General features: G+C 33.0%; 1 protein-coding gene and 1 pseudogene across 1 annotated transcript; both read left to right on the forward strand.

The window, feature by feature from the left end:
• Positions 1–4,973: 4,973 nt before the first annotated feature.
• LOC132645012 (endo-1,3;1,4-beta-D-glucanase-like) lies at positions 4,974–7,387 on the forward strand (annotated as a pseudogene).
• Positions 7,388–11,064: 3,677 nt separating this feature from the next.
• LOC132645013 (endo-1,3;1,4-beta-D-glucanase-like) lies at positions 11,065–20,444 on the forward strand. The gene is made up of 7 exons (XM_060361743.1): positions 11,065–11,390; positions 17,389–17,410; positions 17,966–18,089; positions 18,423–18,513; positions 18,640–18,729; positions 19,140–19,240; positions 20,042–20,444. The coding sequence occupies exons 1-7, from the start codon at positions 11,237–11,239 to the stop codon at positions 20,180–20,182; spliced, it is 723 nt and encodes a 240-aa protein (XP_060217726.1). The 5' UTR covers positions 11,065–11,236; the 3' UTR covers positions 20,183–20,444.
• Positions 20,445–23,498: the final 3,054 nt, after the last annotated feature.

The following is a 23,498-nucleotide window of genomic DNA, read 5'->3' on the forward strand; positions in this document are numbered from 1 at the left end:
CATTTGTTAGATGGAACATAAATTTTATATTAAAGAATTTGAGGATCAACAGTGTTAATTACGTAATTTAACACATGATTTGTGTAGGAATTGTTGACAAGCCTAAGCGTTGAGTATTAGGCGTGTTTAGAGCGCACAATCTGGCGCTTGAGGCGTAAACCTCACAGAACAAAGCCGCACACGTGAGCCATAGGGTGTTTTGCAAGTACCCCGCCTGGGAGCACTTTAAAAAAAAAACTTTTAAAACAATGAGTCGATCTTCAAGGTTTTCAATTCTAAATTCATTATATACATGTGTGCGTGCGGATAAATTCGTACCATAAGACCGTATCCTCCCTATTAAGGTAGGAAATTGAACCCCAACAATAAGGTGGAAGTTCACAATTGGACTACCATGATTCCACTTAATATTCTTATTTGAAGATTTAAGAATAAAGTACAAAATATTTGACTAAACCGAACCAAAACAGAAAGGGAAAAAACCAAGATGAAAAGTTATACACAATAAATTAACAGACCGAATCTATGCATCGACACCGTCAGTTATTACGGTCAAGCTGGTTTAAAAGGTTCCATTTAGTCAGTTCAACAAACTAATTTAAAGAATATTCTCGTAGAAAAATTGCTATACTTGTTCAAAGATTTCAATGGATTATGTTTGCAACTTTAGTATGCATTCGACTGGTAGAGTGTTTAATCGCATGAAGACCTATTGTTCTCTTCTTTCTTCTCTTTCTCAGAATTCGAAGGAAAGAAGGAAAAAAATTAGGTAAGCCAAAATTTTAATGGTACCTTATAAATTATGAACCACGCCGTAGTCCAAAAGTTGACTAATTGAAGAATACACCCTCCGTCCATTTTTACTTATCATGTATTGACTTAACATTTTCATTAAGGAGTCAAAAATAGAATGACAATTTTACTATATTATCTTTAGAATATAATAAATGCAATGCTTTAGAAAATGCATTGATAAGTGATTATAGTAAATAATAAGGGTAAAATTAGGAACTAAGTCTTAAATTTTATCTTAGTTTTCTAAGGGCCTATTTGGAAAGCCACCCATGTAATTGGAACTGGGTGTAATTACACAGTTTGACCTGTTTGTTTGACTAAGTAATTACACAATTAGGAGCCTGTTTGGAAACATGGTAATTGGAATTGGTGTAATTACTAGGGTAGTATAATTACACAGCCTAGTAATTACACAGTAGTGTAATTACAATGACATGTTTATTTGTCTTAACGTAATTACAGTGTAATTACAAGCGTGCTGTTGGTTGCATAAATATAATTACACGGTTAGTTTAATTTAAAAATAAAATTTAATTATAAAAAATTTAAAATTAATATTTAAAAAATATTTTCCTTTATAAATGATATTAAATTAGTTATTTAATAACACACTATTTCTTGAAAATATATTAATTAATAATCATATATCTGTAACTAATATTGTAAAATAATTGATATATATTTTTCAAATTAATAATATTTAATTTTAATTAATTATAAAACTTAAAAGAAAACTTTTTTATTTTTGTGAGAACATCATGGATTGGATGTTTAACAAAAAAAAAAATTTATAGACATAATGCCATAACATTATTCAAATGTTTGACACAAAAAAATCCATCAAATGTAAGTGTAAAATAAACAACATGCAATGTGCAAGCAAATAACTTAAAATTGAAAATATAACCTAAATTAAAAATCCAAAAGAAAAAGTTTAACATAATACTCTTATGTCAAATTTCAACATTACATAAGTAAGTTCCAACGTAATTTAAGTAAATAATTCAGAAGAAAGAGAAAATATAAGTCTATAACCTCATTCTCAATGAAATTCTACTTTAATAACGTCACTCATTATATGCCAAGTTTATTAATAACTCATTTTTTTGAATATTAAGAGGTGTAGTTTCAAAAATTAGAATAATAACATGGTTATGCTAAATGAATAAAATAAAAAATAAAAAAATACAAGCAATTACATGAAACCACAAGAAGTAAAGGTTGGGAATGAGAAGAAAGGAAATGAAAAATAAATAATATAAAAAGAAAAATACATTTTACAAAATAAAAATAATTAAAAAGTAAAAATTAAAAATTAAAAATAAATTAAAAATTAAAAGAAATTAAAATAAACAAAAAAAAAAAAACTAAAAAGTAACCTTGTAATTACAGGGTGTAATGACCCAATTCTCAACCACAACCCCCCCCCCCCCCCCCCAAAACCCGAAAATCGGAGAGTGTAATTACACCCTCTCAATTACACTCAATTCCCACTTAACTGTGTAATTACTTGATCAAACTGTGTAATTACATCCAATTCCAATTACCTGAGTGGCTTTCCAAACAAGCCCTAGGTGGAAATTTGATGTAATTGAGAAGGTGTAATTACACTCTCCAATTCTCAAGAGGGGGGAGAGGGGAGGGGTTTGAGAATGGGTGTAAATACACCCTACAATTACAAAGTTACTTTAGTTTGTTTCTTTTTTGTTTTATTTTAATTTCTTTTTATTTTTAATTTATTTTTTATTTCTATTATTTTAAATTTCTTTTTTATTTTTAAGATGTATTTTTTTATATTATTTATTCTTCATTTCCTTTCTTCTCATTCCCAACCTTTACTTCTTGTGGTTCCATATAATTGCTCGTATTTTTATTTATTTTTTTATTTCTGCATTTAGCATAACCGTGTTATTATTCTAATTTTTGAAACTACACCTCTTAATATTGAAAAGAATGAGTCATTAACAAACTTGACATATAACGAATGGCGTTATTAAAGTAGAATTTCGTTGTGAAAGAGGTTAGTTACGTTGGAACTTACTTATGTAATGTTAGAATTTGATGTAAGAGTATTATGTTAAACTTTTTCTTTTGGATTTTGAATTTAGGTTATATTTTCAATTTTAAGTTATTTGCTTTAGTGCTACTGGCTTGTTATTTCACATTGCATGTTGTTTATTTTTCACTTACAGTTGATGGTTTTTTGTGTCAACCATTTGAATAATGTTATGGCATTATATTTATAAATATTATTTTTTTGTCAAACATCCAATCCATGGCGTTCTCACAAAAAGTGTCTTCTTTTAAGTTTTATAATTAATTAAAATTAAATATTATTAATTTGAAAAATATATATCAATTATTTTTTACAATATCAGTTACAAATATATGATTATTAATTAATATATTAAAGAAACAATGTGTTATTAAATAACTAATTTAATATCATTTATAAAGGCAAATATTTTTATATACTAATTTTAATTTTTTTCTAATTAAATTTTATTTTTAAATTAAACTAACTGTGTAATTACACTTATGCAACCAAACAACACGCTTATAATTACACTGTAATTACGTTATGACAAACAAATAGGTCATTGTAATTATATATTGCTGTGTAATTATTAAGGGTCTGTTTGGAAAGCCACCTGGTAATTGGAATTGGTGTAATTACTACCCTAGTAATTACACAGCCTAGTAATTACACAGTATTGTAATTACAATGACCTGTTTGTTTGTTATAATGTAATTACAGTGTAATTACAAGCGTGCTGTTTGGCTGCACAAGTGTAATTACACAGTTAATTTAATTTTAAAATAAAACTTCACTATAAAAATTTAAAATTAATATTTAAAAAATATGTGCCTTTATACATGATGTTAAATTAACTATTTAATAACACATTATTTCTTGAAAATATGTTAATTAATAATCATATATTTGTAAGTAATATTGTAAAAAATAGTTGATATATAATTTCAAATTAATAATATTTTTATTTTAATTGATTATAAATACTTTTTTTGTGAGAACATCATGGGATTTGATGTTTGAGAAAAAAAAAGAATATTTATAAATGTAATGCTACAATATTATTCAAATGTTTAACAAAAATTCTATCAATTATAAGTGAAAAATAAACAACAAGTAATGTGAAGTAACAAGTCAATAGTATTAAAACAAATAAATTAAAGTAAAAAATATAACCTAAATTCAAAATCCAAAAGAATTTTTTTTAACATAATACTCTTATGTCAAATTCCAACATTACATAAGTAAGTTTCAACGTAACATAAGTAAATACTCCTATAATTCAAAAGAAAGGGAAAATATAAGTCTATAACCACATTCACAACGAAATTATACTTTAATAACGTCACTCATTATATGTCAAGTTTGTTAATGACTCATTCTTTCTAATATTAAGAGATGTAGTTTCAAAAATTAGAATAATAATACTGTTATGCGAAATGAATAAAATAAAATAAAATAAAAAAATACGAGCAATTACATGGAACCACAAGAAGTAAAGGTTGGAAATGAGAAGAAAGGAAATGAAATATAAATAATATAAAAAGAAAAATATATTTTAAAAAATAAAAATAATTAAAAAGTAAAAATAAAAAATAAATTAATTAATAGAAATAAAAAAATAAATTAGAAAAGCAAAGAAATTAAAATAAAATAAAAAAGAAAATAAATAAAAAAAAAGAAAAAAAGAAATAAACTAAAAAATAACTCTGTAATTACAGGGTGTAATTACACCCAATTCTCAGCCCCCCCCCCCCCCCCCCCTTGAGAATTGGAGAGTGTAATTACACCCTGTCAATTACACTCAATTCCCACCTAACTGTGTAATTACCTGGTCAAACAAACAGGCCAAACTGTGTAATTACACCCAATTACACTCAATTCCAATTACCTGGGTGACTTTCCAAACAGGCCCTAAGATAGTAATAACACCAATTCCAATTACCAGGTGGCTTTGCAAACAGGCCCTAAATTGTATAAGTAAAAAAATGAACATATATGTTGTCAGTATAGAAGACAAGTAAAAATGGACGGAGGAGTATCATGTTTTAGCTATGATATAAACGTAAGTGGTGACGTAGTCCCTCACCACTAGAAACAAATGCCTTTGAAAGTTCAACTAATATTAATTATATATGTGTTGCTCCAATCTGCAACTTTAATATTTCCGCTAATCTGCAAAGAACCATAACTTTTTTAGCAAGAGAGGAGTGAGAATGTCAGGACCACAATGTATCAAGAATCCACCAACCCTCAACTCAACTTGTGGAGCTGGGAATTTACAAGATATTGGAGGACTTAGCAGTTATGTTACTGGATCTGTTGATTCCAAGCTTGCCATTCTTCTCATTTCTGATGTATTTGGTAAACATAAACTTTCTTGATATAGTAGTATAGTAAATTTTACAGTTGTTTTCAACCAGTTTGAAAGTCTTGATTGTTTTTTATCATCAATAGCTTAAAACTAGTAATAATAACTCATCTCCACATATTATAGTAACATAGAGATGGTAACTTCTAGGTTTACCAGCTATCATTTCTTATTTATATAATTGGTTTTTACAGGATATGAAGCTCCAAATTTGCGGTAAATATAGAGTTTCCTGGCTGAGATTTGATGACTATTATGTGTAGTACTCTTCCTTTTTTTTTTTTTTTTCTTTAAAGATTTTCATGTGAAAGAACCTGAGCATCCAAACCCAAGAACTTGAGGTCAAATCTTGAGGCAATAGGTGGAGTAGCTGAGGACAATTTAAACCTTTTTTGAAATCCTGACACAACTTAGGAGGGACTAGTGTAGGATATTCTAACACTTCATTTTCTATCAATTAGTATTAATCCTAAAGATAAAGAAATGTTGGACTTCCATAAAGCCTCATGATACCTCAATATCCATCCTTGTTCCTATTTTGGCATTTTTCATTTCCTCGATTAGCAAAAGGCCGGAGAAACTTTCCACTTATGAGTCGGGTACCGAACGGGCGATGTTCGGTTACAATTTCAAATCCGTTATTATATATTTGGTCTAGCTTTTGTTGTTTTTTATATTGAAACGATTTTTCTTTGTCCATGGGCAATGAGTTTCAATATATTTGGGTGTGCTTTGTTTGGGTAATTCAGGAAGCTGGCAGATAAAGTTGCAGCTGCTGGGTACTTGGTGGTTGTTCCTGATTTTTTCTATGGTGAACCTCTAGATCGCGAGAAACATGACATACAGACTTGGTTGAAAGATCATGGCACGGTTAGTACCCAGCCTTGTTGTGAACTTTCTAATTCCATAGAATATGAGTGGCTGCAACACTTGAAATTTGAAACTATTAACTTCTTGGAAATGGGAATATTGATGAATGAATAGTAGAAATATCTCTAGGAGATAAATAGCTCTTGTGTAAGTGAAGTTTCTTTTTTAAGAGTATTAGTCATTGAGTTAGTTCTTACATCTTTTAGGACAAAGGATGTGAAGATGGTAAAGCAGTGGTTGAACATTTGAAGAGTAAAGGTGTTTCTGCCATAGGGGCAGCAGGCTTTTGCTGGGGAGGTGAAAGAATTTTGTCTCTCACTTCTTTCTATTCTGAACTATAATACATTTTCTTGTTTCTATAATCATTTGGCTTTTCTTTAATTAAAGAGAGATTCATGGACTCCTTATTTTGCTTCATCATCAGGACTGGTAGTCTCTAAATTGGCAAAATATGAGAGTACTATTGGGGCTGCAATTATCTTACATCCTGGTCCTATTACAGTTGATGAGATAAATGGTACATGCTTAGATTAATTTTCCATCTTGTCCTGCATGGTACAAGAACAAGTAATTTTATGCTCTAGTTTCGTAATTTTTCGAGCTGATAATCTTGTATTTTCCAGAGGTAAAAGTTCCAATTGCAATACTAGCAGCAGAAAACGACCATATTTTCCCGCCTGACCAAGCGAAGCTACTAGACGAAGCTACTAGACGAAGCTTTATCTGCAAAATCTGAGGTAAGTGGTGTCTTTTAAGCATTCAGGTTTATTATATGGTCAGAAGAAGATCATTATAAGGAAGAAACTATAACAAAAAGGGATGGAATAATAGGACAATTAGTAATTAGAATTGCCCTTTTCGTATAGTTCTGTATCAAAACCTGGACATGCAAGTTTAATATTTTTCTTGAGGATGATTACTAAGAAAAAGATGAATTATTAAGACGATAATTCTGTTTTAAAAGGGGGACTAATAACTGACACTTGTTTGCAGATTGAAAGCTTTGTGAAGATATTCCCAGGGGTTGAACATGGATGGACAGTTCGATACAACATTGAGGATGAATCGGCTGTAAAATCTGCAGAAGCGGCTCACTCAGATATGTTAAACTGGTTTACTAAGTTCATCAAGTGAAAAAGTTAGTACTAAATTGGAACGTCATTTTTCAGAAAGGAGATTGTCATAATTCCTCAAGGGAAGTTAAGATTATGTCACAATAAGTACGCTGCATTTGGTGATATGCAATATTAACCTGTTATAAAGATGCTGATGAATTATGATTATGGTTTTAGCTTATGATGCTTATTTCTTCCAAACCCCCTTTTATGTCTAAAAATGTAAGGGCGTTCTGTGAACATTATGTGCTTGTTACGCAACAGCCCTTAGAGAAAGAGCCAAACATGGGAAACAACATGTAGGAAAAATGGACCACTTTGCTGAAGAGCCAAACATGGGAAACAGCATGTAGGAGAAATGGAGATTCGTTAATTTAGAATAAAGGGGGTCACTTTGCTTGTTAAGAGTAGGTAATATGTTCCTTGGATTTGTTTCAATTGCATTCTATCTCCTCGGTTCGTATCACATCCTCTTTTGCGAGATTAGAAATTCAACATTCACGCAATAAAGATCTTTTGAAAAAACTTTTCAAAAGAGCATGTCTACTTTTAATTAATTGAACAGTAATTTTACTTAGAAGTTGGAACCCTACAACATTGACAAGTTAAACCTGAAGAATCATAATGCACGATAGCTACAAGAACACTGACAATTTGAATGAATTGGATATATCAAAACCTTGTCTATAGCACTATAATATGACTTAACCAGAAGATGTTCTCCCTCAATATTTACTGCTTTCTTTATCATTACGTACAAGGTGTCCTTTATTCAACAATCTCATTAATTAATTGAGACTATATTCTTAAATGTTCAACATCATTACTCAAAATTAAAATTCTTAAACCTGTCTTTCCCGAATATTTCTTAAGTTGCTCTGCCTTAATTAGTGATCTTGGACTGATGATCTCAGACTATAATCAACTTTGTACTTATCCAATTTATCGATCGATCAAGAGGTTAATTTCCTTTGTTTGGACAAGTAACTAAAAGAAAGACATCACTTTCTCTTGAACAAGGAAAGAACATAACTATAGCATTAGTTACTTGATTGAACAAGCTCAACCATTTAGAAAATAAGGAAAGTGAGCAAAGATGAACAAGTTGAAAAAATCCCTTTCTTTGTCTCGTGTGCGAGCAACATAGAGAAAAGAGGAAAAAAAAATAACAAAAGAAAGCTGAAAAGCTCTCTTGGACTCATTTATGTGTCCATGCAAGAGTAAATCTTACAATTTCTTTTGTTGTCCTCTCACCTTCACCTTCACCTTCTTGGACCAAATACTTTCTTCATTTTTTTTATTTTTTATTTTAATTTTCTTACTTTTGGATATACTTTTTTATTTTTCTATCCTCCTAGTTCCTCCTTCCCCACGAAACCTAGGTGTCCATCTTTGATTATAATATGCTTAAGAATGAAAAAGCAAGTGTAAAGTTTTCCTTTCACTCTCTACAGCCCATCTGCCCCACACTTTTTATCTATCCTTGTCTGGTAGGAACTCTTTGTTTTTTTTTTTTTTTTTGTGCTAAGGTGGTAGGAACATATCATTGCTTTTCTCTAGTTACACGGAAGCAAATAACTAGAAATATGTGTGTATGTATGTACTTAACTATAACAACATAAAAATAGTTTACATTACCATTATATATATATATAGTTTAATAAGTGAGCAGGTTAGTTATCATTTTATCGATTAATTAAATACTCCTTTTGTTATAATTTATGTAATGTAATTTGATCTGACAAGAAATTTCGAAGGAAATTAAAAGAAGATTATTGTAACTTGTGATCTTAAATATGCCATTACATTTGTGTGGCTATAGGACTTGTAAAATTTGTGGTCTTAAACATGTCATTTCATTTGTGTGGTCATAAGAACTTGTTATTGTACCGAAAAAAGAACTTGTTATTAAGTGTAAAATGCGAAGTTTAATTAGAGTTAAATGGTTCCAAATGTTTTTTTGAATGAGAAATATGTCAGGTAAACTAAAACGGAGCGAGTAATATTGCGATGCGATTCCATTGAAGTTTAACTAATAAACGCTGACCGACGATTGTGTATTTTTATTTTTATTTTTTAGAGATTATCAGGCTCTAAGTCATAACTACGTAGCAATGGACTATAAAATAAATAACATGAAAAAATACAACATGTTAAAATACAATTTTTTTTAAAAGAAAAGTACACTATATCAAGCATATAACTTAAATATATTAAAGTGATCTCAATGTGTAAATATTTTTCTCACTATTCGTATTCGATGCATATAATTTAGAACTCCTTACGTATACGTGATACATCAAAGCAGATCGAGGAGGGATCAAGGGGCTTCTTAAGAAGACTATATTATTGGCTTCTTGATGATAATTATCATTATTTCGCTAGTAACTATATTTGCTTGCTTCACCTTATCTCTAACATTAAATAATTAATTTTGGCAAATAAGACGGTGCATCGAGCTACCCCAACTTTCTTCTTGTCCAACAAACTAGTCAATAAGGAAAAAACAAGCGTCGTACGTGCATCATGTCTTTTAGAAATTTAAATCTATATAATTTATATATTATCATCGCAAATTAATACTTTTTCCATCTATTTTTATTTATCGTGTATACTAAAATTAGATGTCCACATTTATTTGTCCAGTTTTGAAGATCAAGAGATAATTTATCATACTTTTTTTTACTCTTATTATTAATTATTGAGTTGGAACTTCAAGAAATTTTTTATGGTTACACAACTTTTAAAGTATATTTGATTGATTTCAACCATTAGATGACTTAGTAATAATTATGAGTGATATATTAAAATTATCATTCTATTTATTGCTCCTTAAGGAATGTGTCAAGTCAATACAGGAGATGTAAAACATGGATGGAACGAGTAGTAGTAAAGAAAAATATTCAATACCTATTTAAAATTCAAGCCATATTTCAACAATTATAATGGTCAACGTGCACTTCTAAGTTTAGGCACTGGAGGGGCATGGGTCATGCATTAAAATTAAAATTAAGAACACCTTTGAGTATTATACAGTTTCTCCTTGTCGTTTCTTATGAACCTAATTCAGTTTAGCAGAGTTGAGTTAACATTCATTTATTATTCAAAAACCAAAGATTATGTGTATTCAGACAAAAATAATACAATCTTTTTTAATAAAAAACGAACAAAATTAAGAATAAATAAATTATTTGAGAATGGGGTAGAGATGCCCCTTTACACTCATATAAGAAGAATAAAGGATTTAAACGGAGACAAGATTAAAAGAATTAGAGAAGAACCAAATTTCCTGGCTAATAAGAAGCCAAGGTCAAATAAAACAATTACGAGCAAAATTAAAGGAAATAGAAATCTGACGTGAGAGTTGACGTTAATTTAACCATTCCCGTTATCAAAATAGATTAAAGGCTTATGGCAGGATATTTCATATATACAATTAAACTAATTAAACTCAGTTTCAATTAAACACCTCTAACCCTAATAAAGTGTTCTAATTAGATATATTTCGGTTAAAATTTTGATTTTTTGTTGTGGTTTCATTCGTTAACATATAAAACATGTTATCTCCATTAATAATATGAAACCTCAAGTAGAAAATGTTACTGTTATTGAAGCGAATGCGTATAATTAAATAATATAATATATTTTATATAGTTAACTTACCTAATAGACAAATGAAACCAAATAAAAAGTTAATTTTCAAAATTGGAAATGAAAATATCTAATTAGAACACTTTATTAAGAGTTGAGAGGTTCAAATCTATGAGTATCTAAATGAAATATCCTGACAATATAGCTTAAGCCTTTAATCTATTTTGGTAACGGTAATGACACATTTAAATTCAACTACCAACGAAATATAAATCTGAATCATTTCACACAGTTGAGCAATAAATTTGAACTCTTGCGCCCTTGCTAGATTTATCTTTGTGACACACCTTGTATATAAGTGAGACAAAATTGTGCAAAAGAGCATTCTCTGTCAAAGTTGTAGAGCTTCAGTTTTAAATATCTTAACTTGTTTTACTCTGTGTAATCTGCAAGAATATTATGTCAGGTCCAGAGTGTTGTGAAAACCCACCAAACCTGAGTTGTGGTTGTGGCGGAGAAGCTGGACATGTCCAACAACTTGGAGGCTTCAACTCCTATATTTCTGGCTCTGCTGATTCCCCCCGTGCTGTCCTCCTTGTTTCTGATGTTTTTGGTATGTTTTCTTTTTAGCTTTCTATATTCATTTCTTGTATCATAGTGCTTGTCTATATATTAGAACCACTGGTTAGGTAAATATACCTGTGAGCAATCACCATGAAAGAATTGTGATTCCTGTTAATCAAATTGTAATCTGTTTACAAAAAATAAAGAACAGTGTGTTTATTTCGAGCCCACAGAAAACTGTGTTTCGTTAAAGAATTTAATCCCCTCACAGTTGCCAAATGTTTGGATTAATTCTTCCCAGGATAGAACGAAATTCTATTCTGCAATACCGGCAATGAAAATTGCTGAATTTCAGCGAACTCAATGAATGGTAGTAATCACACGACACTTACTGATTTTTGGTTTTGAAAGGAATGCAGTATGAGGGGAAAGGAAATTGCGTTTTTCAGAGAACAAAAATGTTTTCAGTTTTTCGTTTTCAGTGTGTAAAAAATGAGGCGAAGCCTCTGAAAATTTATAGTCTGTTATTTTGATCTGAACAGGTGTGGAAGTGCCTGTTCGGTGAAGGAGATGACCGTTAGTCATCGTTATGTCCATTGGGAATTAATTCCGTTGGAAAGGAAAAATAATTCCGCGAATTTAATTAATTACGTTAAATTTTGCGTGAATTAATTAATATCCGGATTGGAATTATTAAGTAACGAAAATGGAAATAAAATAAATTTGGTCCACAAAGATTATCAATCAATCAGATCATTTGACCAAATCCAAATCCAAATCCAAATCCGAAGTCAAGCCGAGCCGAGCGACGACGACGGCGCGAGGGGTGATTCTCTTCTCAACCTTTTATGAGCTAGAGAATGTGTTGCTTAATATAAGTACACACATAACACTTTTAACCACCAATGTGGGAGAAGTGTTCACTTGAAAGGTTATTTTTCAAACTTTCATTTCCCTCCACTTTTGTTTCCCTCCATTTCCCAATTCATACTTCACCTTTAAAGTCCCTCACTTAATGCATTTGTGGACTTTAAACTCAACAATACCCCACATGAATGGGGAATGGCTATATATGCAACATGCCTACAAAAAAAACTTGTGTGATTACAGGTAAGTATTAACCGCATCTGGGTAAGTAGGTTTCCCTTTGAACTTTCCGTAGTGAACATACATTGGATATACTCGATCAATCGGTAGATTTGATATCTTTGAACCGTTGATCTTTAATGTATATCTAGACAACATATGTCACACACTTAACCCTTAACCGTTCTTGGCTCTCATTGTTGTGTTCGTTTCAGCCTTGAACACCGCCTGGTTTCATGAGTATGTGGAGAACTGGCCTTACTCGAATTCTCGTTGAAGCGGCTTCCACTTCACGCTCACATAGGTGATTCCGAATCGTGTCATCCTGTAGATACACAATTTGATATACTTCGTATCAAACTTAGAAACCATTAAAAAGCCTTTGCGCTTTATCCTTGTTCCCGAACATTGTCTTATCATAAGAATGGATTGAGTTTGACAACAATGTTGAACCGTTATTCATAACTTTGTTTGATCTCCTTGAACCTAGATCTTGGGATTTCCAGTCAGCTAGGTGGAGTTGCTATTATTATGACTTGTTCTTGGCCATAATCCCATTCTCTTTGATGATTTATCAACCGCCTCTCTAGTTAGGCCTTTTGTAAGTGGATCCGACACATTATCCTTTGACTTTACATAGTCAATTGTGATAATTCCACTAGAGAGTAATTGTCTAACGGTATTATGTCTTCGTCGTATGTGACGAGATTTTCCGTTATACATGACGCTTCCAGCCCTTCCTATTGCAACTTGATTATCACAATGTATGCATATAGGCGCCACTGGTTTAGGCCAAAACGGAATCTCTTCCAAGAAATTTCGTAGCCATTCAGCTTCCTCTCCAGCTTTATCCAAAGCTATAAACTTTGACTCCATTGTAGAGCGAGCGATACATGTCTGCTTAGATGATTTCCAAGACACTGCTCCTCCTCCAATGGTGAAAACTTATCCGCTTGTGGATTTAACTTCAGATGATCCGGTGATCCAATTTGCATCACTATATCCTTCAATTACCGCAGGATATTTATTATAGTGCAAAGCATAGTCTTGGGTGTATTGTAAATACCCCAAAACTCTTTTCATTGCCATCCAATGAGTTTGGTCAGGATTACTTGTGTAACGACTCAGTTTACTTATTGCACAAGCTATATCTGGTCGTGTACAATTCATAATGTACATCAAACTTCCCAACACTCGAGCATAGTCTAACTGAGACTTGCTTTGACCTTGGTTTTTTGTAAGAACAAGGTTCACATCAATCGGAGTCTTTGCAACGTTAAACTCCAGATACTTGAATTTTTCAACTACCATCTTAACATAGTGAGTTTGTGACAATGCTAGACCTTGTGGAGTTCTATGGATCTTAATTCCTAGAATTAAATCAGCAACTCCTAAGTCTTTCATATCAAACTTACCAGCAAGCATACGCTTAGTAGCATTTATGTCGGCAATGTCTTTGCTCATTATCAACATATCATCAACATACAGGCAAACAATGACTAAGTGATTTGGAACGTTCTTAACGTAAACACATTTATCACATTCATTGATTTTAAATCCATTTGCCAACATTGTTTGGTCAAATTTTGCATGCCATTGTTTGGGTGCTTGCTTAAGTCCATAAAGTGACTTAACAAGTCAACACACCTTCTTCTCTTTTCCGGGAGTTATGAACCCTTCGGGTTGATCCATATAGATTTCTTCCTCTAACTCTCCATTCAAGAAGGTTGTTTTCACGTCCATTTGATGGATATGGAGTCCGTACACCGCAGCCAATGCTATCAACACTCGAATGGATGTTATCCTTGTTACCGGTGAGTATGTATCAAAATAATCAAGACATTCTCGTTGTCTAAATCCTTTGACAACGAGTCTTGCCCTATATTTATCAATAGTGTCATCATCTTTCATTTTCTTCTTGAAAATCCATTTGGAGCCTAAAGGTTTGTTTCCCGGAGGAAGATCAACTAATTCCCAAGTATGATTGTTTAATATGGATTCTATTTCACTATTGATTGCCTCTTTCCAATATTGTGCTTCGGAGGAAGACATTGCTTCCTTGAAAGTTTGAGGCTCATTCTCTACTAAGAATGTCAAAAAGTCTGGACCAAAGGAAGTCGATGTTCTTTGACGTTTGCTACGTCTTGGATTCTCTTCGTTAGGCATATTTTCCTTTGTTTCTTCCCGAGGTCGTTTAGGTCTTTCACCAGACGACTCACATTCTATTTTATACGGATAAATATTCTCAAAAAATTCAGCATTATCAGATTCCATTACCGTATTAACATGAATGTCGGGATTTTTTGATTTATGAACCAGAAAACGATATGCTTTACTATTAGTAGCGTATCCTATAAAAACACAATCAATGGTTTTTGGTCCAATTTTTACCCTTTTGGGTTTAGGAACTTGCACCTTGGCTAAACACCCCCACACTTTGAAATATTTTAAGCTAGGCTTTCTACCTTTCCATTGTTCATATGGAATGGACTTTGTTTTGCTATGGGGCACTCGGTTGAGTATTCGGCTTGCTGTAAGGATAGCTTCGCCCCATAAGTTTTGCGATAAACTAGAACTTATCAATAAGGCATTCATCATTTCCTTCAATGTTCGATTCTTTCTTTCCGCAATTCCATTGGATTGTGGGGTGTATGGGGCAGTAGTTTGATGAATAATTTCATATTCTAAGCATATTTCTTCAAAGGGAGATTCATATTCTCCACCCCTATCACTTCTAATCATTTTGATTTTCTTGTTCAGTTGTGTTTCGACTTCATTTTTGTATTGTTTAAATGCATTAATAGCTTCATCTTTGCTATTAAGTAAATACACATAGCAATATCGAGTGCTATAGTCAATAAACGTTATAAAGTACTTTTTCCCACCGCGTGATGGTGTTGACTTCATATCACAAATGTCAGTATGAATTAAGTCTAAAGGATTGGAATTCCTTTCAATAGACTTATAAGGATGCTTAGCATACTTGGATTCAACACATACTTGACATTTGGACTTATTGCATTCAAACTTAGGAAGTATTTCCAAGTTAATCATTTTTCGCAATGTTTTATAATTAACATGTCCCAAACGTGCATGCTATAAACTATTTGACTCAAGTAAATAAGATGAAGGAGAAATTTTATTCATATCAACTGAGATTACATTGAGTTTGAAAAGGCCCTCTGTGAGGTAGCCCTTTCCAACACACATATCGTTTTTACTAACAACAACCTTATCAGAAACAAAAACACATTTAAATCCATTCTTGACTAGTAGTGAAGTTGAGACTAAGTTCTTCCGCATTTATCATGAAGGACATTCTTGAGCGTTACAATCTTTCCAGACGTCTTACAGCCACTATAGACATTATAAAGACCATCATCCAGCCCATTGAGAATATAGTTTTTACATAGAAAATCAGAATGATTCCATGCCTCCGTCACGATGAAACGCTCGTTGTCCGGAGTCTCTTCTGGTAGAACAGAAACTTCCTCAGTAATAAATTTTTGCAGACTGAGGGTTGTTAAATAGAAGAATATTTTCTGTTGCCAGCGTTTAAAGTCTATGCCAGAAAACTTTCCGGGCTTCTCTGCCGCAGCCATCGCAGGGACAGTTGTGGTGCGACTGGAAGAGGCGACAGTCTTTGCACCAGAACCAGTAGCGTTCTCGACAGTGATATCAGCCATTTTCTGTTTGACAACAAAACAGAACCAGAATCAATAAATAGAACGCACAAAGTAATAATGTCGATGAAGTTCTTATATTCTTCTAATCGAACACACAAAGTAATAATCTCGATGGAGTTTTTATATCTTCAAATCGAGTAGATTACTGGAGTAGAAAATCCGAGGATTTTAGTCTCCAACCAAAACAGAATATCAGATGAAACAGAAGTATAATTACTAAATTCTTTAAGTTTGTGATTCCTGTTAATCAAATTGTAATCTGTTTACATAAACTAAAGAACAGTGTGTTTATTTCGAGCCTACAGAAAACTGTGTTTCCTTAAAGAATTTAATCCCCTCACAGTTGCCAAAGGTTTGGATTAATTCTTCCCAGGATAGAACGAAATTCTATTCTGCAACCGGCAATGAAAATTGCAGAATTTTAGCGAACTCAACGAATGGTAGTAATCACACGACACTTACTGATTTTTGGTTTTGAAAGGAATGCAGTATGAGGGGAAAGGAAATTGCGTTTTCAGAGAATAAAAATATTTTTAGTTTTTCGTTTTCAATGTGTAAAAAATGAGGCGAAGCCTCTGAAAATTTATAGCCTGTTATTTTGATCTGAACAAGTGTGGAAGTGCCTGTTCGGTGAAGGAGATGACCGCTGGTCATCGTTAGCCGAGCGACGACGACGGAGCGAGGGGCGATCCTCTTCTCAACCCTTTATGAGCTAGAGAATGTGTTGCTTAATATAAGCACACACATAACACTTTCAATCACCAATGTAGGAGAAGTGTTTGTTTTTCAAACTTTCATTTCCCTCCATTTCCCAATTCATACTTCACCTTTAAAGTCCCTCACTTAATGCATTTGTGGACTTTAAACTCAACAAGAATTGTATGAGGCTTTTTGGTTTACTAGGAACTCGCGTTTCAGGTTTCTCTGGGAACCAGAACTCTATCTAAAAGCTTTCCTTTTTTTTTTTTTTGCATAAATTGTTTGGTTGTTCTTGCCTATGCCCCGTCACGCACTTTATTGAAATTGACAAAAGCCCTATAGGAGATATACTTTTTCTTCTTGTTTTTTTATATTTGTAAATACTTGTGAAGATCTTCCTTGAAAACCATTGATGAACTGATAGATGAAGTGTAATTGGTTTTTTATAAAACAAAATAATACTATCGGTTTATCATGCTACAGTCATAAAGTATCTGGTAAGTTAAGACATGTTATAGGGAAAGACTATCCCCTATAAGCAAATAACTAAGTATTGTCTTTTTTGTTAATATGCAGGATATGAAGCTCCAAAGTTGAGGTGAGAATTGAGTTTTGCCTTTTAGAAGAATAGGAATGCTTGTGATTAGATTAGCACTAAAATAATGAAAGCCGACTGCTTTCTTCCCTGCAACTAAGGGGTGTAGCGATTTATGGAGTTTAGTTATGCTTGAACCCATCAAAGGCCATTAATAGTGCACGAGCTTCGAAAGAAAGAGAGTTTGAGTCACACTAAGCAGAGAATTAGGTCGGTGAGCGAAAGAGATTGAAAACTATCCCATGGGGCAACCAGCCTTTGAAACAAGTTCTCAAATCAATCTATTCGAACCCTTAAATATGCAGTTATGAATTGTGTGAATAAGAATCTCTATTTACGCTTTACTTATTCAGGGTTAAGCATGGTGCTATCTGTATGATTTCTACCCTTCATCCCTCTGCCTGGTTTAATAAAAGTTCTCCTTTCTCCCGGTCAGAATTGTTTATAAAGTCTTAAAGAAACCTCAGGGATCACTTGCTTTCCACCTTGTAGAAAGCTCTATTTGGATGGAAATAGATATTTTCTCCAAACTGATATCACTTGCTTTCCATTTTATAGAAAGCTCGCAGACAAAGTTGCAGCAGCTGGCTTCTATGTAGTAGTCCCTGATTTCCTCCGTGGTGATCCCCGTGTACCTAATGATGAGAGGCCTTTGGAAGTATGGATAAAAGATCATGGACCGGTGAGTTCGTGTTTCTAATACTTTTCTATGGCTTTTTTCTACGGCTTTTTTCTACCTCTACATCTGGATATTAGTTGAGGTCTCAGCTTTTGAAGTGTGAACTTCATTTTAATGAATCCTTATTCTGTGTTTTCCATAATCCACTACCTCTTTGTTTTAAAAGCATCCCGGATAAATGGGATATTTTGTTTATTCGCGCAGTAGCAAAATTGGACTAGTTTGTTTTATTTCTGCTGAGTTCGTGGGGATTTTATAATTTTTGGCTTGTTCATTCGTGGAGTCTGGTGACCAGTCAAGTTTGCACTTTCATTAAGTGTATTCTTGTTACAATAGGATCAAGGGTTTGAAGATGCAAAACCAGTTATTGAAGCTATAAAGAGCAAAGGTATAACTAAAATTGGAGCAGCAGGCTTCTGTTGGGGAGGTGATTCTTCTTGCTCTCGTTACAAAAAAAAATTTCTTCCTTTAGCATAAATTGGTCAGCAGTCTTGAAGAATATATCTTCTTTATTGTTCTGGTTTGCTAAATAACTATTTTAAATTCGTTCCAGCTAAGGTGGTCGTGGAACTAGCAAAATATGCTTATATCCAAGCTGCAGTGCTATTGCATCCTTCATTTGTGGCCGTAGATGATATGCACGGTATAACTTTGTTACTAGATCTTCTATATTTTCTTCTCATTTTTCTATTGTTTGTGTATAAAGAATTCAGTTAATCTATATAAAGAGTTCATAACACTGGGAATGTCCGGGCATAATTTTCATATAGGCTTTGGTTCCGTCTTCAGACATATGTTTTTAAAGTATGAAAGCTTTATCGAGCATCTCTCATTTTTGGGCGGATTGACGGGTGGGGAGTGGTTAGTTTTAAAAAATTCTCTGGTTTGATACTTAAAAAAAAATATTGAGTTTGTCAATGCAGCTCCTTTCTACTTCTTAATTTAGAGCAGGATTTCACAATTTGATGCAGTATCAGGGCTAAGTTTCACACTGTAGCATTTTCATCGTTTAGTTTCTGAAGTCATAATTCTCTAATTTGTTGTTGTGTTCAGCGGTTAAGGTTCCAATATCAATATTGGGGGCTGAGATTGATCGAAGATCTCCACCAGAGCTTGTCAAGCAGTTCGAGATGGCCTTAAATGCTAAGCCCGAGGTAGGAAATTTAGATGCTTAATCTTTTCACGAATTGCAGTAGACATTACTTTAAAAGCCTCTCGATTGGTGATCATAACCTGCTTATGTTGCTTTACAAGATAATACACAAAAGCTCACTCCTTTATGAACTTTCGATTGTACTCACATGCTTACTTTGGGAAAGTTGTCTCTTATAATTTCTTTATACTTTCGCAAGCACTTTGATTAACTATTTTACTTTATTATACTACTGAAGACGTTATTTGCTCACATAAACAAAAAGAAGAAAAAAAAGGAAAAGGATGCTGAGGGACAATCAAGCATCCTTCAATGCAAATGTTTCAGAATTAAGGGTGATACATAGGATATACATCTAAGAGACGCACTCTGTATATCCCACAGCGCAGAATGGTAGCTAGAGTGCCAATTCGTGGACAAGATGCTTCCAAATTTCTGACTTATTGTTAATAAGCTATTGAGTTATATGCTTACTAATCTTATAGGGAACATTATCTGTACATGAACCATAGAGGTCCACCCGAAACAGAATTTTTGTCTCAGTTTATAGGTGCAAAGTTTAGATTGCTTCTCTTGTTCAAGGATGAATAACTTTCTATATCTTGAGAAGTGCTTTAAGCCAATGCAATCATTGAAGTAACTTCTTTTAGCATGTCGTAATAATTGACTAGGCGGTGTATTCGAGTTGTATGGCTACATGGTTTACCAACAGTTACTGGTTCCACATGGGTTTTCAAGACTTGGATTACACTGTCGTAGTGTACGAGAATGAATCGAACATTTATGGCGTTTTTTCGTGCAGGTTGACGCATTTGTGAAGATTTTTCCCGGGGTTGCACATGGCTGGTCTGTGAGGTACAATGATGAAGACGAAGTGGCTGTAAAATCTGCTCAAGGGTCTCATCAAGACATGTTGGGATGGTTTGAGAAACATCTCAAGTAAAATATGCTTTTACTGTAATCCATGTATTCCTTGTGTGTGTGTGGTGATAAGGTTAGAAGGGTTTTCTCTGCAGCAAATGATTCCATCTGCGTCTTGTCTGGAATATAGATTTCTCAGCATGAGAACTGTCTTTGTGTTTGGTTTATGTCATAATTTGCAAAATCCATCAATATGACCGTTTGAATAACGTACTAATCGATTAAACTCTAGTTAGAGTTTAGAGGACCTACCATAATTTGATTATTTTTACCGCTGTCACCAATCTAATGCTACCCTTTTTCTTTTTCTGAGCTTGCTCAATTATGCTTGGCGAAACTTTATGTGGGACTTTGCGGGCCAAATCCGACTAACGGAAAGAAAAATGGTTTTTTGACTGTGTCGGAAGAAAAGGGAACTTTTTTTTTTTATGACATGGCAACCCGCAGCTGCTATCCTTTGGGTGCTCAAAGGGAGTTTTTATTTTCCTTATAAATAGGCCTTGAGTTTTGACATTACCATTATGGTTGAGGAGTAGATCATACGAATAGAAGGAAAGATGTATTGAGGTGTATATACAAAAGAACAAAGAGACAATGGATCAAAATCCCCCTAAACTATTATCTTTTTATTAGGTTAAATTCATCGGAAGACATCTGTGGTTGACAACATCTTTCACACAGACACATCAATTGAGCCTTGTATTTATTGAGGACTCAGCTACATTGAATTTGTCCCAATTAAATATTTTTTTGACAATCAGCTAAAATTACAAAATGTGTGTAATACACTCGAGTGATGTGACATGACGACTAATTAAAAGAGGACCACGAACCATCAATGTCATTTGCTCTGACGAACTCCAAGCAATGAGTCACTGCTCATTTCCCCTCTCCCCGTAGTCTAAATCACGTTCAAGGGCCTCATTTTTAGCGGGGGAAATGGTAATGTTGTGCTTAGAAACAGCTTCTTCAAGTGTTTGAAGTAAATGGGCTTTTTCTACAAGCTCAGATAGCTTAGTGTAGTGAAAATCCAAAAGGACTACAAGAATGGAGTTGGAATTGATTTGGTTTGTAGATTTAAGGTTGTCCCATTTGGGTTTTTTTGAAATGGAGAAAACAGTAGTACAATGAAAATGGAAAGATTGCTAACGCCATAGATTTGAGAATTCATTGCCCAAGACTTCACTAAAAATTTGAACAGAGCTCAGATCCATTTTTTTCTTTTTCATAATTTTATTTTCGAGAAAAGGGTCAAAAATCCCTCTCTATTTTGGGAAAAGGACTAAAAATATCTCCATTACAAATTTTGATCAAAAATACCCCTTCCGTCATTAAAGTTTTCAAATATAAGAAATCCCCAACATAACCCGATTTCATTTTTAAACCCGACCCAACTAAATAAAAAAACGCATATGGGTTATCCGCTCCTGTGCCTAGTGGCTCTAGATGTAGGACTCGGGAACAAGTTGATCGCATATGGATTCTTTATATAGTTGGGTCGGATTTAAATGGGGCCGGTTTAAAAATGAAATCGGGTTATGTTGGGAATTTCCGTTAAGACAGGGGTATATTTGAAAACTTTAATGACGAAAGGGGTATTTTTGACCCAAATTTATAATGGAGGATATTTTTAGCCCTTTTCCCAAAATAGAGGGGTATTTTTTACCCTTTTCCCTTTATTTTCCATCCTTAAAACAAAAGGAGTTAAGATTTAGCTTGCAACATTAATATGTTATTTTTAACAATGGAATGACCTATCTTCTTCGAAATTTGACTACTGCAACCGAAGAGATCAAATTTTACCTCCATTGAAGGAGTTTAAACTTGGGGAAGAAGAAGAGGAAAAATAAAATAAAATTAGCTAAATAAAGCCTCTCATGCGCTGATTTTGAGTGTATTACACTCACCATATTATGTCAGCAAAAAGTGTCTAATTGGAACAAATCTCTCATGAGCTGATTTTGAGTGTATTACTCACCATATCATGTCAGCAAAAAGTGTTTAATTGGAACAAATTCGATGTAGTTTGAGTGTTCAACAGGTACAAAGTCTAGTTAAAGTGTTTAAGTGAAAGATATTGCAGACTACAAGTGTTTCCTAATGGGTTCGTTATTATTAGTTTCATAGTTGAAATATGCCTAATTTACCACCCTGAACTATAACTTTCAAGTGCTAAAACTCTTAAACTATCACATTTTTATTAGTTTCATACTTAAACTATGTCTAGTAGTACTATAACTTTCAGGTTTCTAGATTACCAAAAATAAAAAATAAAAAAATTCAGATTTCCAACCAAGTATTTTTTATATACATATTTGGCCCGAAAAAAGAAAAAAATAACAATTTAAAGAAATAATCATTACATCAAAGCAGAAAATAAAAAGAAGTACACAGTTGCAATCCCGTTGTTTGGTTAAATCTTTTTTTATTTGACTAAAAATTATGAAACTCTATATTTTTTCTTATTGACTTTGGTCCGAGAAAATACACAGTTGAAATAAATAATCGTTGCATCTCTAAAAGAAATACAGGGTTGGTCTTTATTATTTTGAATAGACTAATTTTATTTGATTAAAATGATTGAGTCCAAGCCAATCCTTTTTCTTTTTAACAAATTGGCATGGAAAAAGAAAAAACTACATATAGCTGAAATAAATAGTCGGAACAAGTAGTCATTGCATTTAAAGAAGAAATTTCAAAAATATAAGTTGGAGTAATTTGCATTGTATATTAAGTTGAAGCAAGAAAAATTCACAATTGAAACAAATAAACTATTGTATATAACTGTGTGGCAATTAATGGCTAAAAAAGAGCCTACTTGGCAATACGCTAATACTCCTTGTCACATCAGTGTACAGGGGTAAAGATTATCAAATAGCCAAATCATAGAGGGTAATTAAGACTATGGATAATGTAAGTGTGCAACTAATAATCATGTCAAGTTTAGAATTTTTTCTTTCTTTGAAAAATCCCTGAATCGTACAAGATTTTTTCCTTTATATCTAAAGGGTTTTGGGGTGTGCATGGTCCTCAGGAAGCCATTAAATGATATTTAGCATTTTTTCATGTTTAGTTGATCAAACTTTCGTAACAAGATGAGGAAAGTCATGTTTGGTTTCCACACACTCTCCTATCCATATCACCTCACTCCAACCCCCTCCCCCCCCCCCCCCCCCCCCAAAGTTCCTTAATTTGTCATTATATATTTTTAGAGAAATATTTTTTTGCTTATTAACAAATACCAGAAATTATGTGGAAAAATCACTTATTTTCTCATTATTACATTACCCATCACACCCTCCATGAATGACTTCTTTCTTCCTGCGGATCACTCATGA

The sequence above is a fragment of the Lycium barbarum genome, chromosome 6 (genome assembly GCF_019175385.1).
Source record: "Lycium barbarum isolate Lr01 chromosome 6, ASM1917538v2, whole genome shotgun sequence".
Classification (NCBI taxonomy): domain Eukaryota; kingdom Viridiplantae; phylum Streptophyta; class Magnoliopsida; order Solanales; family Solanaceae; genus Lycium; species Lycium barbarum.

What these genes read in the sequence shown, in the direction of transcription:
- LOC132645013 (XM_060361743.1), top strand. Translation starts at nt 11,237, where the DNA reads ATGTCAGGTCCAGAGTGTTGTGAAAACCCACCAAACCTGAGTTGTGGT. An exon ending in AGCAGGCTTCTGTTGGGGAG is followed by an intron (nt 18,514 to 18,639) that starts GTGATTCTTCTT and finishes AATTCGTTCCAG; the next exon opens with CTAAGGTGGTCGTGGAACTA. An exon ending in GGCCGTAGATGATATGCACG is followed by an intron (nt 18,730 to 19,139) that starts GTATAACTTTGT and finishes TGTTGTGTTCAG; the next exon opens with CGGTTAAGGTTCCAATATCA.